The following is a 17926-nucleotide window of genomic DNA, read 5'->3' on the forward strand; positions in this document are numbered from 1 at the left end:
AAATGATGTCGACTTATAAACATTAGAATTAAACAAACATTTCATCTCATCATCGTCACCAGAACATTTCAGGGCTTTGGGTGAACATTTCATCAAATAAAGGATTTCGAAATTCATCATAAAATGGACAATACAACAAAATAGCTCAATAGACCTCAGCCGTTTCCAGTTTCAGTGTCGTTAGCGCCTCCTTCAGACCGAGATAAGGTCCAGTGACAGATTTAACTTTTGACTTTTACTTCAAACACATGATTTTCTTTGCCTTTGAGAAAGCACCAGTAAAACAGTTTATATTCCGAGAGTAAATCTGATCGAGCCAATCTCAAAAATGAGGTTTGTCCAAAGTATGGTTACTATAGCAACGTCAGCGCTCGCACCAATGTGTCTGGACAGAGGTGAAAAAAACGGCGAGGAAACTGGGTACGGCTCCAAATCTGGCAATGAACGACTTTACCTCATGCAAAAGATATAATATTATATTTAAATTGCGTTATTGCTATAAAAATGGATGTGGTTGCCATGGAAAATTCTTCAAACAGATGATTAGAATGAATATTATGGAGCTAATTGGCTATTTATTAACTCATCAGTGTCACAAACTACTGTAAATGGGGTGAGTTGTCTTTTTTTTTTATATATTTCAGAAGTTTTGTCAGTGCTAACTTCTAGATTCCCATTTTCACAACCCTAAGTTAGCGAGTAATTGTCCCCTGAATGACAAACCAGCCTTTTAATCCTGTTTTAACTTTATTACTGCTGAGTTTGCTGCCTCCGTCCTTCAAAAAAAAAACCCAAAAAAACGGCTTCACCAGGAGTTTGACCCATTTCCATCCGCAGTGACCACTTTGTAATTCCATTTGTAACACCGCAGAAATGGAAAAACAGAGTCCTTACCGTCAAATTGCAAACTTGAGAGATGTGACCCAGGTGTTCATCAGAAAACTGTTACTTTAAGTGTGGACGTGTATCAGAAAAACTCTAAAATGACAGAGGCAATAAGGACAATGTGATAGACCCCAACAAAGGCTCACTTAAGAGAGTTTTTCGCCTGTATCATAATCGTTACTTCAAAGTTCAGGTGTAGACTGTAGTAGAGTCGTAGTAGGTTGTAGTAGAATCATTTTTTCCACTTTTTTGATTATTTTTTTTTGTGTATCTTCCAGTTAACCATTTTGTTTTTGTAGAGACTTGCCAGAAAAGTTACTGTAAATTTCAAACTATAAGCTCCTACTTTTTCCCCACGAAAGTTTGACAATTAAAGAAGGAAATAGAGCCACTGCACGAAAGTTTGACCATTAAAGAAGGAAATAGAGCCACTGCACGAAAGTTTGACAATTAACCTCCTGAGACCCGAGCTTTAATCAAATAAAATAATAAAAAATAAGTAAATTTAAAAAAAAAATCTAAATACAATAAAAATAATAAAAACAAATAAAAATAAAATAATTAAATAAAAATAATTAAATAAAAAAAATAAACAAAAAAATAAATATTCTAAACTCTTAGAAATATTCAAAATTGAACTTGTTGCTGTCTCAGGAGGTTAAAGAAGGAAATAGAGACACTGCACGAAGGTTTGACAATTAAAGAAGGAAATAGAGCCACTGCACGAAAGTTTTACCATTAAAGAAGGAAATAGAGCAACTGCACCTAAGTTTGACCTTAAAAGAAGGAAATAGAGCCACTGCATGAAGGTTTGACAATTAAAGAAGGAAATAGAGCAATTGCACGAAAGTTTGACCATCAAAGAACTGATGTTGCGACGCTGGAGGCGGCAGTGGGAAGAACTTAGTCAATGTAAAAAGACGACAAAAGCTTTGAGGAAATAAAAGCAGATGGACCATGTTGGTGCTGTTTTATTTTCTAAACATGCAGGTGTGCTCGTCCAGTGTTGATGTCATGTTGGTGCTGATTTTCAGGCACAGAAAGAAAGCGCGTCTTAAATTAAAACTCAAAAAACTGTGTAAATATCTCATGTCACAACACATTCGTAACAGCTTATATTCAAGTACGGCTTATATCTGTAAAAATAGATTTTCTTTTCAAATTTAGCTTGTGCAGCGTATATTCAGGTGCTCGATAGTCTGAAATTTACGGTACTTATTGCACCTTTATGTGATGTCACCGAAGCACCAGGGAAAACACAAAATGAAGCCTAAATAGACTGATCGTAGACGTCTGTGGGAAACCTATCACATTAAGAATCATGCATCTGCGTCAAAAACACTCGGGAGAGGATTGAAGCATAATGGCATTGATAAGGAACAGTCCGTCGGGTCACTTAAGAGCCTTAGGAGACCGTAGGACGTTACCACCTGCATCTTAACCGCGAGCACAAGGTTCGCTCGAGGAGAGGGGAATAGCGGTGCGTTATCACATATCTGCTCTCTGAAGTAATAGGCCTATCACATCTGCACTTGAACAGAAAAGATTTATGGTGGCTGAAATATTCTGCATTATCTGCTGTTTGCAACCTCCATCCGTCTCACTTGTTTTGTCCCCTAGAGGGTTTTGGCACTGTGCCCTTATTTTATTTTTATATAATTTTTTCCCTTCAGTGCGCCAATGGAAAGCATAATTGCACTTTCTCCTTGGATGATGATGTTAATGCACCATAATAATATCATTTATCCGTGCTCGGCTGGTTAATTTCATAGTCACCTTTGTAAGACGTGTTGCTAATACGCTGTAGCTCGTCTTGTTTACCTGATTGTCTCAGGCAGAGGGCGCGCTCCACTTTTTCTCTTCTATAATCATTTTAACCTCATCAGCTCTGGGTTATCAGTGGCGCCCTCTGTCTGAACTGCAATAACAAAGTAAATTGTCTTATCAGCTCCGCCTCATACGAGATTTTACCAACTAATAAATCTACTTTTAACTACAACTTTACATTTATTGACAACTTTTTAAAATGTGCACTATGGAACTTTTCTGATAGATATTAGTACTACAGATATTACTTCTCTGATAGATATTATTACTTCTGAAATGTTCGATTATTTATCTTGCGTTTTTTCAACTGTAGAAAGAGCTGAAACATGCAGGGTCGCCGCTCCACAGATCTGACCAAGAACTTGACCTGCCAGTGCCATCTGCTGGTCGTCATGGAGTTAGGTATAAGTTTAACGCTACCCTCTGAGGCGACCTTTAACCTTTAACCCCCAAAGAGCCACCCGTGTTTTGATGAAAAATAATAATATTTCCGACCCCTGACCCCAATGAGATCTTCATGGAGACAAAAAGGTGGTTGACCAGAAAAGTTACTTAGTGAACCTTTAAGAAGGGACTTAGCCTCCACAACTAAATATACAAATACAATAATATAGAAGCAGTAGGTGAGTAAAAGTTGTTGTTTTATCTCTATGTGACGCATGCAGTCTGTTTTCACCGTCTTTCTTTGCAGTTTTCCTTTACGGTCTTTCTTTACAGTCTTTCTTTGCGATCTTTGTTTGTGGTCTTTCTTCGTAGTCTTTCTTCACATTTTTTCTTTAGTCTTTCTTTGCAGTTTTTTTTGCAGTCTTTATTTGTAGTTTTCTTTGGAGTCTTTCTTTCCGGTCTTTCTTTGCAGTCTTTCTTTGTGGTCTTTCTTTGCAGTTTTTTTGCAGTCTTTATTTGTAGTTTTCTTTGCAGTCTTTCTTCATGGTCTTTCTTTTAGTTTTTTCTTTGCAGTCTGTCTTTACAGTTTTTTTTGCAGTCTTTCTTTGTAGTCTTTCTTCACAGTCTTCGAGTTTTTTCTTTGTGGTCTTTCTTTGTGGTCTTTCTTTCTTTCCAGTCTTTCTCCTCAGTCTTTCTTTCTTCCCAGTCTTTCTTTCCAGTCTTTCTCCTCAGTCTTTCTTTCTTTCCAGTCTTTCTTCCCAGTCTTTCTTCGCAGTCTCTTTCTTTCCAGTCTTTCTCCTCAGTCTTTTTCTTTCCGGTCTTTCTTTCCAGTCTTTCTTTCCAGTCTTTCTTTCCAGTCTTTCTTCCCAGTCTTTCTTTCCAGTCTTTCTTCCCAGTCTTTCTTCTGTCTTTCTTTCTTCCCAGTCTTTCTTTCCAGTCTTTCTTTCCAGTCTTTCTTTCCAGTCTTTCTTCCCAGTCTTTCTTCCCAGTCTTTCTTTCTTTCCAGTCTTTCTCCTCAGTCTTCGCAGATGAAAAACTCCACTCTCTTTTCTCTGACATCACCGTTAAAACTTCATAAAACGACTTGACATTTGTGACATTTCTGCCCAAACTCATCAAACGTGTGGTCGCGCCGACACGACGCCAGCGACACCAGGAAGTGCTCGGGTTCACCTTTTTCACACAAACCTTTTGGAGTTCAAGAGCTTGTTAAATCTATTCTATAAAGTTTAATTTAAGTGCTTATTCTGAGGCCAAACTTTTAATAGTCTGTGCTTAGGTACAGTGTATAAATCCTCCTGTAATCCTCTCGTCATGTTATTTGTCTAATGGACCCGGCTCCTGTTTTATTTGAAGTTGGGATAATCTTAAGATGTAAGTTTTATTTAAAAGGAATTCATTTCATTAGATCCTCCTATAATGAGTCGTCTTGTGGGATGACAGCGTTTTTTGGCTTAGTTTGTAATAAGCTATTGATTCTCACTTTAAGACGTCTCAGCAAACTGCATCTTTGAGTAAAATCACGACTAAATTATCCACGAGTCGCACGACGCAGCTGGGGTTGGACAGGTCAGAGCTCGCAGACGTTTTGACCTCTACGTGCCGCGCCCTTACACTCTGCCTCCTGATGGTTCGGTGCAGCTGAACATCTGCCGACTCGGGTTAACTTCAGGTGACGAGGAAATACAGATTCTGTCCAGCGGAATTGAAATATCTCCCGACGTGATTACATTTATCAAGGGGTGACTTGACATTTCGGCGCATGAAATTAACCTTTGTGTTCACAGGTGGGTGATTGGAACAAAGTACAAAACAAAACAAAAATGGAGTTAGTTTGTTAAAGTTGTGTGTGAAGGGATGACGTCACTTCTGTTACATAACGAGCCTTTACACATCGTCACGTCGTCTGTTTCATGTCACGATGATCCAAATGTCACATCCACCGGAGCAAAAGGAAAAGACCGAGGAAAATGTGACGATGTTCAGTGTTTCAGTCAGAAGGTTTTGGGTTTGTTTTGTTTTTGTTGTTTTGTATTGAGTTGATTGTATCATCAGTTTTAAAGCTTCACTGAGGAATGTCACAGATGCAGGACCTTTTTGGGTTTAGTCCTGGTTTAGTCCTGGTTTATGTCCTGGTTTAGTCCTGGTTTAGTCCTGGTTTAGTCTTGGTTTTGTTCTGGTTTAGTCCTGGTTCAGTCCTGGCTTAGTCCTGTGTTTAGTCCTTTTTTAGTTTTGGTTTAGTCCTGGTTTAGTCCTGGTTTAGTCCTGTGTTTAGTCTTGGTTTAGTCCTGGTTTAGGTCTGGTTTAGTTCTGATTTAGTCTTGGTGTAGTCCTGTGTTTAGTCTTGGTTTAGTCCTGGTTTAGTCCTGTGTTTAGTCCTGGTTTAGTCCTGTGTTTAGTCCTGGTTTAGTCCTGTGTTTAGTCTTGGTTTAGTCCTGGTTTAGTCCTGTGTTTAGTCTTGGTTTAGTCCTGGTTTAGGTCTGGTTTAGTTCTGATTTAGTCTTGGTGTAGTCCTGTGTTTAGTCTTGATCTTGCTTTCAGATTAAATTTATGTGGTTCAGCCTGGTTAGGTGGGTATTTCTGGTTTAGTCCTATTTTAGTCCTGGTTTAGTCCCGGTTTAGTCCCGGTTTAGTCCTGGTTTAGTCCTGGTTTAGTCCCGGTTTAGTCCCGGTTTAGTCTTGGTTTAGTCTTGGTTTAGTCCTGGTTTAGTCTTGGTTTAGTCTTGGTTTAGTCTTGGTTTAGTCCTGGTTTAGTCTTGGTTTAGTCCCGGTTTAGTCCCGGTTTAGTCTTGGTTTAGTCCTGGTTTAGTCCTGGTTTAGTCTTGGTTTAGTCTTGGTTTAGTCCCGGTTTAGTCTTGGTTTAGTCTTGGTTTAGTCCCGGTTTAGTCTTGGTTTAGTCTTGGTTTAGTCCCAGTTTAGTCTTATTTTGGTCCTGGTTTAGTCCTGGTTTAGTTTTACTTTCAGATTAAACGTGTCTGGATAAACTTGGAGCTGGTGAATCTTTTAATTTGTGCAGATAAATTCAGTCGTTTTTGACTTGTTCTAATTATTTTAACTGTTTTATGTCACGTCTGTTACGTTCAGGTCAAATCATTTCATTCCAGCGTAACATAAACGAACATGTTTTATAATTATTGTTTTATTTCTCATCTAAACTGAGCATGTGCAGACGTAGTGCTGTATTTTTCAGTGGACAGACGCTGCCCCCTGTCTGTGGAGATGAGTCAGTACAAGTGTAAAGTCTCATGTTTGTGCCAGATTCAGTGAAATATTTTAGTCATTTGTTGTGAGTGAATCATTTGGCAAACAACAGAGAATGAACCTCAAATTAAAAAAACAAGACAAGTTTTATATGTGCTCGCTCCAAACCTGTTCAGACGAGAAGAACATGACGCCAAGAAACATGTTGTGTATTAAAAATGTGGATAACAAAAGAGAAAAACTCACACTTTTGGGTTTTATTATCACTTTATTTTAAGTTATTGACACTGATGAACTGGAAAATACATTTATATTTATTAATTAAGGTGTATAGAAGCAGAGAGGTTTGTCAAATCAGCTTTAATTCATTTAAATGTGTCTTTCTTTTACACAAAATCATAATTTATCACTTTACATACGTCTCCACTGCAGCAGCAAAACCGTCAGCCTCTTCATCTCTTATTTTTCCATCAGACTCCAGGGACGTGCATCTGGTTCCCTCGCAATTTATTCATATTTTTACATAATCCACTTTATTTAAACAGCATATTTCACAAACAAATGTAGTTTCCAAAGTGCTGCACAAATGCATTATAGATAAAAAAGAAAAAAAAAAGGTTAATTAAATCAACATTTAGACTAAAATCAAATAGCAAAATTTAAATACTTAAAATACACTCAGATGATAATATACTAAATACTAAAAGTAGTTCTGAAATGAAAAACTGAACACACTACATGGATTTTGTGTTTGATGTTGTTGATATATTGTTGAGACTTCATGCTGGAGGTGTTCTACATTCACTTCTATGGTGGAATGTTCAGCAGTTGCCATAGAGACGCAGTGCACACATTAGCAAACACTGCCAAAAAGTTTAAAAATAGTCTGAAAATCTAACAACTATTACAAAATGGATTTAAATGATAAATTTTTAGGAAAAAAAAACAACTGTTGACTAATGTTAAAAAAATCACAACAAATCAAAACATCAATAATCACAAATAATCATCATAAAATTAGCATTAAAGGAGAAAAGGGCAGAGTAAAAATCGTTTAAATCCTTTTTGCCGCTGAAACCTGCAGTGATATTTAGTCTTTTTGAGGGTGAGGGTTCGGTGAACACATTTTCATCATTTTTTGCGTTGAAACCTGGTCATGTTTTGTGTTTTTGGAGCAGAGCTGTATAAATTTAGCCTCCTGTGTTTCTGTGTCCTCCTCCAGTCGAAGGTTTTTAACAGTCGCTCCCCAGGAGACACAGAGGAGCATATATCAGCCATTTTATCATCGAGGAGGAGGAGGAGGAGGGGGAGGAGGAGGAGGGAGTGTAGATGGAGGAGGAGGAGGACGAGGAGGGAGTGTAGATGGAGGAGGAGGAGGAGGAGGAGGGAGTGTAGATGGAGGAGGAGGAGGAGGAGGAGGGAGTGTAGATGGAGGAGGAGGAGGAGGAGGAGGGAGTGTAGATGGAGGAGGAGGAGGAGGGAGTGTAGATGGAGGAGGTGTAGATGGAGGAGGTGGAGGAGGAGGGAGTGTTGATGGAGGAGGGAGTGTAGATGGAGGTGGTGTAGATGGAGGAGGTGTAGATGGAGGGAGTGTAGATGGAAGAGGAGGAGGAGGGAGTGTTGATGGAGGAGGAGGTGTAGATGGAGGAGGAGGTGTAGATGGAGGAGGAGGTGTAGATGGAGGAGGAGGTGTAGATGGAGGAGATGGAGGAGGAGGAGGGAGTGTAGATGGAGGAGGAGGTGTAGATGGAGGAGGTGGACTTGACCTCAGTTTTATTGTCGTCCATTTAGGCCCATGTATTTTCAGTGTTTGTGTTAATTTCACGACTTTCTCTGGTCAAAACTACAAATGGACAGAAGTTTTGGAGAAACTCGTGTAAATGGACAGAGCTAACCTGCTAGCGCCACGTTCCAAACAGGAAGTGATCATGTCGCACTTCCTGCTCCATCGACTCTGGCTCCAGTTCACTTTCTATTGAAAAACTGTCACGTTTCTCTGTAACGGCTGCGTCGAAAAATATAACAAAACCGAAGGAGCAGGTTCCAGTGTCGATGTTTTAAATAACTGTCGCGTTTTTACAGAGAAACAAGTTTAACTCGATGTTTAAGACGCACAGGATTCAACAGAAGGTTTAAGAGTTAAACATATAAAACAAAAATCATGCTTTTAATCGTCGTTTTGGTCTTAAATGTTGGTATTAAATGTTCGCTCTACATGATCCTGGGGTTTTTATTTCACTTTTGTGTCTGTAAATCAAGATATAAACATTAAAAACAGACAAATCAGGCGTCTTCTTTCCCCGAGGTCGCTCCCGTTAGCGTTAGCAACAGGTTTGATTGACAGCGTTGCTAAGCGGCCGCTCCCTGTTAAACCAGCGGTGCGGGCGGGAAGAGGCGTTACCTTCAGCATCCTCGCTCCTGATTGGCTCTCGGTTGCTATGATACTCGCGGTCAGAATTTCAAACGTGAAACTCGGCTCTAAATTAGCCGCTATAACTGCTAGCATCGACGAGCGTCATTTGACTCGCTCACTTCTTCACACAGTCCGTGGGTCGAATTTAAGAAAGAATTCAGAATAACTGTGTGACTTTGGAGGAGGAGTCTCAAACACGCGGCCCGGTGATGAATTTCGGCCCGCGAGATGATATGTCGTGGCCCGCAGGACGCCCCGAACACACGTGTCACTCGCGCCGTGTACTCCCGTCACAAAAGATTCAACAAATAGCGACGCGTATCCGTAAAATCCAGCAGAATTGGCCTATTTCTTCACGTATGTTGAGCTAATTTGAGTTTTTTTTAGATGTTTTGCGGTCGCGTCCAGACCGGACAAAGAGCTAAACGCGCTCGGTGCTGCTCCTGTGTCGGTTTAAAGGCGCTCCCTCTTTGGTTTTATGTGCGATTGCTCTTCTTCTTCTTCTTATGTAAATTCTCTCGATCAGAAAAGCGTTCGTCAGCACTAACTTCCGCTCTCACATCGTCCAGACTTAAGCAGGATTAAGTGTCGGGCGCCTCAAATGAACCTGAGCCCGTTGGAGATACAAAAGCCGCAGTCGCCGGCGCTGCCATTATGAAAAGTGAAAAGTGCTATTAAAGTGTTTACTGTGAGTCAGCAGAAACGGCCGACGCTCCGGAGTTCAGCGCTCTGGACGCCATCGATCGCTGCGTCGTTTTGGGTCATTACGTTCAGCGAAAAGTGTGTGAACCTGCGAAGAACGAACGAGAGAAGACGTTTGCAGAGTGTCGTGGAGCGTTTGAGTGTCGTGGAGCGTTTGAGTGTCGTGGAGCGTTTGAGTGTCGTGGAGCGTTTGAGTGTCGTGGAGCGTTTGAGTGTCGTGGAGCGCAGTGCGGACGGGTTTAGTCTCCATAGTTTGGCTTTTCAGTTCAATAAGATTCTATAATAAAGTGATGTTTCATTTTAATCGACTTTGGACTGAAATTTGACAGTGATTTTTAAAAAAAACGTGACGTCTAGAAGTGAGTTTTTAAAGCAAACGTATAAAACTCTAAAAAGGAAAAACATTCAGTATTAACATTACTATTATATAAACTATATTATTATTATTATTATATAAACTATATTACTTTTACATAAACTATATATTTTTTTATTTTTTATTTCCTTGATCCCCTTGATCCCCTCGGTCTCTCTGAACCTAAATTGTCCCAGACTTTCCTGGTTCTTTCCTCGTTCTTTCCTGGTTCTTTCCTCATTCTTTGCTCGTTCTTTGCTCAGACGACCTTTTTCTTTTCAAATCGTCAGACGGAGGTTTGAAAAGAAAAGCACGTCTGGAATCGTCTGTAGATCTGAATAAATTTTACTAGAAATCTGAAAAAACACATTTCAGAAAATTCACTGGAAAAACTGTCACATAACGATTTAGAGTGAAACAGTTTAATGTTAATAATGAACTCTGTCTTATGTAATTGTAGTGAAATGTGTATTTTATGTGTATTTTATGTGTATTTTATGTGTATTTTATGTGTATTCACCTGCTCAGGGGCTGCAGTTGGAAAGAAACAGTCACTAAATCTGACTAAAATCATCTTTTCTTTTTAAGATGAATGGATTTACACATGATCCTGACAAACAAAGAACATTCAGTATTATTTTCTTTACTTTTGTAAACTTGTGCATGTTCTAATCTCGTTTGTCTTTGTCTCTTCCACCGACTCACAGCAACAATCGAGAAAAACGATTTGGCGAAAGAGAAAGTCGTACATTTTGAAGCGCTGCACTGTCCTCTAGAGGGCGCTGTAGTGACTCCAGCTGTTTTCTCTGAGCTCAGGGAGACAAACTTTTGGGAGGATTTGCAACACGATGAATCATTTTAAATCGTAGACGGATGTTGATATTTATTTGCAGATTATCCACATTTAGAAAACCACGTTTGGAGGATCTGACGGTGATGATTCTGTGTTTTTTTTGCACTTTTCCTGTGTTTTTGCTCTTATTTTTGCCGCGTATTTACTCAGCTGAAGTGGTTTTAAATGTACAATATTAACAAACTTGATCTACATTTTCTTCAGGATGACCAACACTCAGAGCATCAACATCCAGATGCTGGGGACCACCACCATCCTGGTCTTTTCCAACGTTAGCGAAGAGGATTATGGGAACTACACCTGCGTGGCCTCCAACCGACTGGGCATTCAGTACGCCAGCGTCTTCCTCTTTAGTGAGTACACCTTTATACTTTTATTTTGTATTATTTAAAGCGAGAACGCGCAGGATGTCGCGGCTGTAAATCATTTCTAAAAGTCCATTATCGTCCACTTCAACCGTCCAGATCTGATGCTGCGTTTTACCAATTTATGTCCGCGCAATAAATATAAAGTCCGCTATAAATACAGTTTACATTTACGTCAATTTGATATAAAGGATTCTCCCAGTCATTCACTTTAACGACGGCTCATAAACGGCGACGTATCTGTGGCCTGACTGTCCTCACTCAGCACCAAAAACACTTATTTGAACATCTGATTCTGCAAATTCAGACGCGCTGATGTTTTATTATTATTATTATTATTATTATTATTATGGAGGTGATGGATCTGCTCTTTTGTTAAACTTACAGGAGCGATAAACGTGGAGTAAATGTGTCAGGGCAGAGGTAAAAGGCTCAGTTTGGTTTAGGACGGGACAATGAATCGATGGAAATTAGAACGAAGAAGAGAAATGTAACGACGTTTGATTAAATAAATAACTGCAGTGTGTGATTGTGATGAGGCTGTTTTTATAATATTTATTTACAGAATACTGAAAATATGAAAACAAATTCAACACTTAATTGTTCTAAAAACTCCACGTACCTCGGAGCTGGTCAGATTTTTTGCAGAGGGTCAGATTTGTTGAGGTGAAAATGTGTGAGGACCTGGTCATTCTCTGAAACATTAAATGCAAATGAGCTGTTTAATTATTTTTTACTTTTTATTGCAAATGGCTTTAATCTTTCAAAAACAAAATGGATGATACACAGATTATAAACATGAAAAAGTGAATATTTAAACTGCGGTTTTGATAATCACAATAAAATCACTGAGATTTTAGAATTTATTCACCTCAGAAGGAAACAAATAAAACAAATAACTGCACTAATATGAAGGGTCAAACTGAGATCTGGACGCTAGTAAACGGGCCCAGTCTGGCTCAAAGAAAGTGGTTTTGATGAACAAATCGTCACAAAACATCACGCAGATCGACACGCAGATGAGAGTCCGCTCGTCTTGTTCTCGCACGTTTTTGTTAAAGTTCATAACCGAAAACGTCTCCTCACACAAATACGTCGAACCGAACAGACTCAGCGTTTTCTTAGCAAACGTTCAAACGTCTTTAAACGTGTCTTTACCCAGTTGGCGGTAAAAGTCGGTGAGAGCGCGGCCTCGGAGCACGGCTCAGATCTGCTGCCATCTTCTGGTGAAACGTAATATTGTTTGTACTTGTGTTTTACGCTGGTCGACTGCGCGGACGAGACACACGTGATTATTTTTATTCTAGACGCTGCAGGTCACACGGGCCACAATCAGCCCCTGGGCCGGACTTGGACTGTGCCTGATGTGCGTCTTTCTATTATTGAGACGGACACATTTTCGCCGATTTTCTGTGTCTTTGCCGCGAAAAATGAATCAAACGTAGAGCTCTGACGCGACGGACTAAACCGATGTGTAACGAGACAGAGCGGTGGATCGAGTTTTCATTTTCAGACTCATTTAATGACCCTGAACTGTGGAAACTGAACACATTCTAATATATAAACAGGTCTTAACTTAACTTTAAAATCCGCCCGTGATTTCCGCCCGTGCGCCAAAGCATCGTATTTAACTGAACTAACATCATTATTGTCACATATACGTTTGTTTTTACTGGAATAACAGACGATAAATCTGTCAAAAGTATCAGAAATCGGAGACTAATCGATGCTAAAACGACTGTTGAAACTAGATCCTCATTTGTGCAGGAATCGATACTAAACGTTCAGATGTTGAGCTGATATAAGACAGAGATAAGGCCAAATGGAAACAGAAACCAAAGTAAAACTGGGACTAAATGTGAACTAAACTCAGAACTAAACCTCATTGTTAAACGAGGAGTAGAACAGGACACAATAATCTGTTTTTTTTTTTTAGAAAGGAACAATTATTTTGGGGGTCAATATTTATCGTATCGAACTTTTTCTTTGTAGTAATTGGATTTTTTAGTTTATTTTTCCTGCAGTATTAAAAGATTTGAACCATAGAAGATAAAATTATGAACTAAAATGACACAAACTCAAAACCTGTATTAACACTGTACATTTTAAATACTTTTATGTAGATAATTCTGCTTTATGATTTGATTTCAGTGTCATTGTTTATCTGTGCGACAATTTATCAAACTTCAAAATGTGTTTTCATGACCTGTAAATAACGACAAGTGTGAACAAAACTCACTAAAACAACAGCAACAGACGCAATGACAGAAGTGTTTTTAAATGAATGAATCAAGATTAAAACGTTCGTATAAAGACGACACTTTGATATGATTTTGTAAACATCTAAACAAAAGAGCGCATTCTTCTTTTGACCAGCAGGGGGCAGTAAAGCTGAAACGTCTCACAGATCGAGACACATCTGAGACTCGCGTGGAGCAGGATCGAGCCGTAAAAGTGTCAGACTTTGTTTTTTACGGAGCTGATTTGACCATTTCCCGCGTTTGTCCTTGGTGTCGCTGTTAAAGTCTCGTATATAAATGTCACGGGGCGTTTAGCGGCGTTTTGCATCACCTCCCCAGACGGAAACGAGAGACGGGATTTACTGCGGTGTGTTTGTGATGCGTTTTTGGACACGATTTCCTCCTGCGTTTTCAATTAGACGACGACGCGCACAAACAGAACTCGAAACGACGACTATACTCAGGTTTCCTTTTCATAAACTTGCGGATGTGCCTCTGTGTAGGTTGTGAGCTTGATTCGCAAACTTAAAGCTGCACTATGTAACTTTTCTGGTGGAGTTGACGCCACCTGCATGTCTTTATTTATTGATTTATCCGATTTTGACAAGTACGTGCCAGCGCATTAGACGTGTGACGCACTACAACACTTAAAGCGAAGGATCAAAAAGGAAAAGCTAAATGTTACTGCTTTAGTTTGGATTTAAACCTGGAGATAAGCAGGTTGAGCTACATGTCAGAGCTGTGGAAAGGCGAGCCTGTTAAATGAAATATGGGCAGGAAAAAATATTATGAAGGAAAAGATTAAATAAATGTTTGGATAGAATGTTTCTAGAACATCTGGAGCAACAAGGTCCAACTGTAGAAAGAGACGGAGCGCGGAGGACGGGGTGCGGGCGACGGGGCGCGGACAGAACGACAGCACAAACGAGAGAGCGCAAATAACAGGGCGCACACAACAGAGAGCAAACGAGAAAGCACGAACAACGGAGCACAAACGAGAGAGCGCAAATGACAGAGCGGAAATGACGGAGCGGAAACGATAGAGCGCAAACGAGAGAGCGGAAATGACAGAGCACAAACGAGAGCGCAAATGACGGAGCGCACACGTGTCTCTTAATAACAGCTTTATCGTTTTGTCAGAGGTGATGGAAAGATATTTAAGAACATTCATGAACACAGACTCGTTCAAAAACAGAGACAGGATTTAGCACAAAGTAAAGATCGTCACAAATTTTACTTTTACTTTACAAGCACAGAAGTAAAGACTCGTAATATAAATAATCTAAATAAAGCACAGGGTCTGGTATTTCCTAAATATAGCGGAAAAAACAATAACTACATGGAATCGAGATAAGATGTTAAGACATGAACGTGGAAACATGTTGGTGTCAAAATAAATCAGTAACTGGGTGGATTTTTGGTGGTAATTGTACTTTTTTTGAGTAGATTTTTAAAAGCTGTTCTTGATTTGAGTATAATTGTTCGCACAAACACTGGACAGCCCTGCGTCGTCTGCTCTGATTGGACAGAGCTCAGAGAACGTGCAGACTGTAGTTTTAAAACGACAAAAATTCACACGTTTTGCAGAAAAGCCTGATCTAAAACGCTTCTAAAATGACGTTTAAAAGCACATCTGTGGTTTGATACTCGTACTCTGCGCAGTAGTATGTTTCTTATGTACTTTAAGGTCACTTTTAGCAGCAGTACGTGTCATTTCGTGCATTATTTCCGTCCTTTTTCCACCGCTGCTTAGACGAGACTCGCTGGCCAACACGTGCACTCGTTCACAGGGTTTAACGTCACTCTTTTACTTTCACTTTCACGTCGGTTTGTGGTGAACTGTGCACTAAACACGGGCGTCTCTCTCCTCAGGACCTGGGACCGGCCGGGACATCAACAGCTCCCCCTGTGTGTCTCAGTCGCTGTGGCTCCTGGTCGTCTGCATCACTCTGCTGTTCTTCAACTGTTAATAGCGCTCTCCTCCCCGCGTCCTCCTCGTCTCCTCCTCCTCCTCTTCTTCCTCCCTTAGCGTCCTCCCTTCCTCCTCTCCTCCTCCCTTCCTCCTCCTTCTTCTCCTCCTCACCGCCATCTCGACCTGCGACCTTTTCCTCCCCACTTCCCGCTTCCCCTGGACTGTTCGCATCATGATATAAAACCTTAGGTGCTCTCTCCAAACGGCACTGCTTTACTGATGTATTGATATAAAAACAATGGTTTGAGTAACAGTCTAAACTGGAGGACAGACGGCAGACGGCGCCACACAAACCCATTCTTCTCGGTTCCGTTTTGAAAAAAGCGCTGCATTGTCTCTGCTCCGGGGCTGGACGGGGGCGGGCGGGGTCGACTTTTGTCTCCATGGGAATGAAAGCAGAGGTGTCTTTGGAAAAAAAACGACGCCTACAATCATGTGTGTCTAGAAGTACTCCAGGCATAAAGTATTCTGTATTTCTTCTTCTAGTTGTATTATGTTATTCTTTTATTATTGTAGATTTAACCTCCTGTTTGACCAGTGCATTTATGAACAATGAGGGAACTTTCTGCCAAATATACTTTTTATTTCAATCATAAACGGCGTGTTATTGATCCGCAGAGTCAGGTCGGATAGAACCAGCTTGTGTTTGGACGTACGTGCTTAGAAAATGTTTTAAAACGTATTTATTATTTGAATCTGGCTTCGTTTCGACACGTGGCAGTCTGTTTTGGCTTTGTGCGTTCAGAAAAAGTCAGTTTACGTGAGAAAAATCAGACAAATCTCACACGGCGCAGCACAAACTCAACAAGATAAGTCCGATTTTAACCATAAAACCATGTAAAAAAATGAAATATGATGATTTAATTTAAGACACTTACCCTGTTTATCAATAACACCACATGTATGATTTGATACTAATACAAAAAAGTGTTTATTTTCTGTAATTGTGTGTGTAAAACAAATACTAGTGATACAAATTCAATGACAGTGTGCAGTTCTTACTATGCCCACTAGATGGAGCAGTCCACCAGAAAACACAATACCAGTGAATAGATTATTATTATTATTATCATTATTATTATTATTATTATTATTATTATTATTGATCCAGATTCTACTGACAGATGTTTATTAAAGCAGTATCTCCTCCTCCTCCCGTGGCTTCGTCTCCACGCGCCTTTACTCCTCCATAACTCCTCCTCTTTCTCAGCCAAACTCCTACTTTCAGAAAAAAAAGTGAAACGTAGGTCACAAAGATATGTATTGTACATAGCAAAAATTTTTGTATTTCTCTATAATAAAATACCTTGTTCTGCCATAACGAGACAAACTGGAAACATTAGCCCGTCGTTGCTTTTTCGTTCGATTTGAAGCTAATACTGGATCCTCCTTAATCTGAATGAAGACGTTCGACACCAATGAATGAAATGACTTTTGTTTTTGTTTTTGTTTTTTTCAAAGACGTGTGTGTGTTTTAATATGAGATACACAACATTTATAATCTGTTAATATGTCTTTATTTCTGTATATATAATCTGACATGTTCGTGTCAAAGAGATTTCCTGATAGCGATTTTATTACACATTTGTCTTTAAACTTTAAAAACCCTCCTCACTCTGTCGAATGAAACGGAACCATCCACGTGTTTCTCAAACTGTGGGACGCGAACCGACGAGACGCACGGTTTAGTTTGTATTTACGATCGATCAATTATGTGTAATTCAAGTCTGTTTTGGAGTTCTACTTAAGCTGCAGTGTACGACAGTGTTTCCCCGCGTCATATACAGCAGCTAAAGGTGAATTACGTCACTTTTCTGCTCGTCTCCATGGAGATATCACTGCTCTGGCTGGAATGTTTCGCCGTATCACATTAAACTAAACTATTTTACGTGTCTTTTTACAATCACAGGTGTTTTTGTGGGTTTGAGAAACATGTATTTGTACCATCTCTCCACAGATCTGACCAGTAACGTGACCTGGCATCGCGCGTGTGTTTCCATGACGACGGATCAGTTTAACACACGTTTGATCTGTGTTCTGACGCCGTTTCCTCGTCACAAACTCACCTGTTTTTGTGTTTTGTTTCATTCACGCTGGAAAAGTCGAGGCGAAGCTCCAACATCTCCATGGAGACGAGCAGAAAAGTGACACAGTGCGGCTTTAATAATGTTTTCAGTCCACTTAAAGCTGCACATTTTAGTTTGTATTTACCTGTTAATTACCTAATAACTGATCAATTATGTGTAATTAAAGTCCAAAATGGCAGTGTTTCCCACGTCATATACAGCAGCTAAAGGTGAATTACGTCACTTTTCTGCTCGTCTCCATGGAGATATCACTGCTTTGCCCGGAATGTTTCGCCGTGTCACATTAAACTAAACTATTTTACGTGTCTTTTTACAATCACAGGTGTTTTTGTGGGTTTGAGAAACATGTATTTGTACCGTCTCTCCACAGATCTGACCAGTAACGTGACCTGGCATCGCGCGCGTGTGTGTTTCCATGACGACGGATCAGTTTAACACACGTTTGATCTGTGTTCTGACGCCGTTTCCTCGTCACAAACTCACCTGTGTTTGTGTTTCGTTTTCATTCACGCCGGAAAAGTCGAGGCGAAGCTACAACATCTCCATGGAGACGAGCAGAAAAGTGACACAGTGCGGCTTTAATAATGTATTCGGCCCACTTAAAGCTGCCCCGCGACGGCTGTAATGTCCCGTCGGCGTCAC

The 17926-nt window shown here is 40.0% G+C and overlaps 1 protein-coding gene across 1 annotated transcript in view; it reads left to right on the forward strand.

The window, feature by feature from the left end:
• lsamp (limbic system associated membrane protein) overlaps positions 1-15535 on the forward strand; it is a 365491-nt gene extending 349956 nt beyond the window's left edge. The window contains exons 7-8 of the mRNA XM_033977510.2: positions 10825-10973; positions 15098-15535. Coding sequence (XP_033833401.1) covers positions 10825-10973; positions 15098-15195 — 247 coding nt within the window. The 3' untranslated portion in view covers positions 15196-15535. The remainder of the gene's footprint in view (positions 1-10824; positions 10974-15097) is intronic.
• The last annotated feature ends 2391 nt before the right edge of the window (positions 15536-17926 follow it).

The sequence above is a fragment of the Periophthalmus magnuspinnatus genome, chromosome 13 (assembly GCF_009829125.3).
Source record: "Periophthalmus magnuspinnatus isolate fPerMag1 chromosome 13, fPerMag1.2.pri, whole genome shotgun sequence".
Classification (NCBI taxonomy): domain Eukaryota; kingdom Metazoa; phylum Chordata; class Actinopteri; order Gobiiformes; family Gobiidae; genus Periophthalmus; species Periophthalmus magnuspinnatus.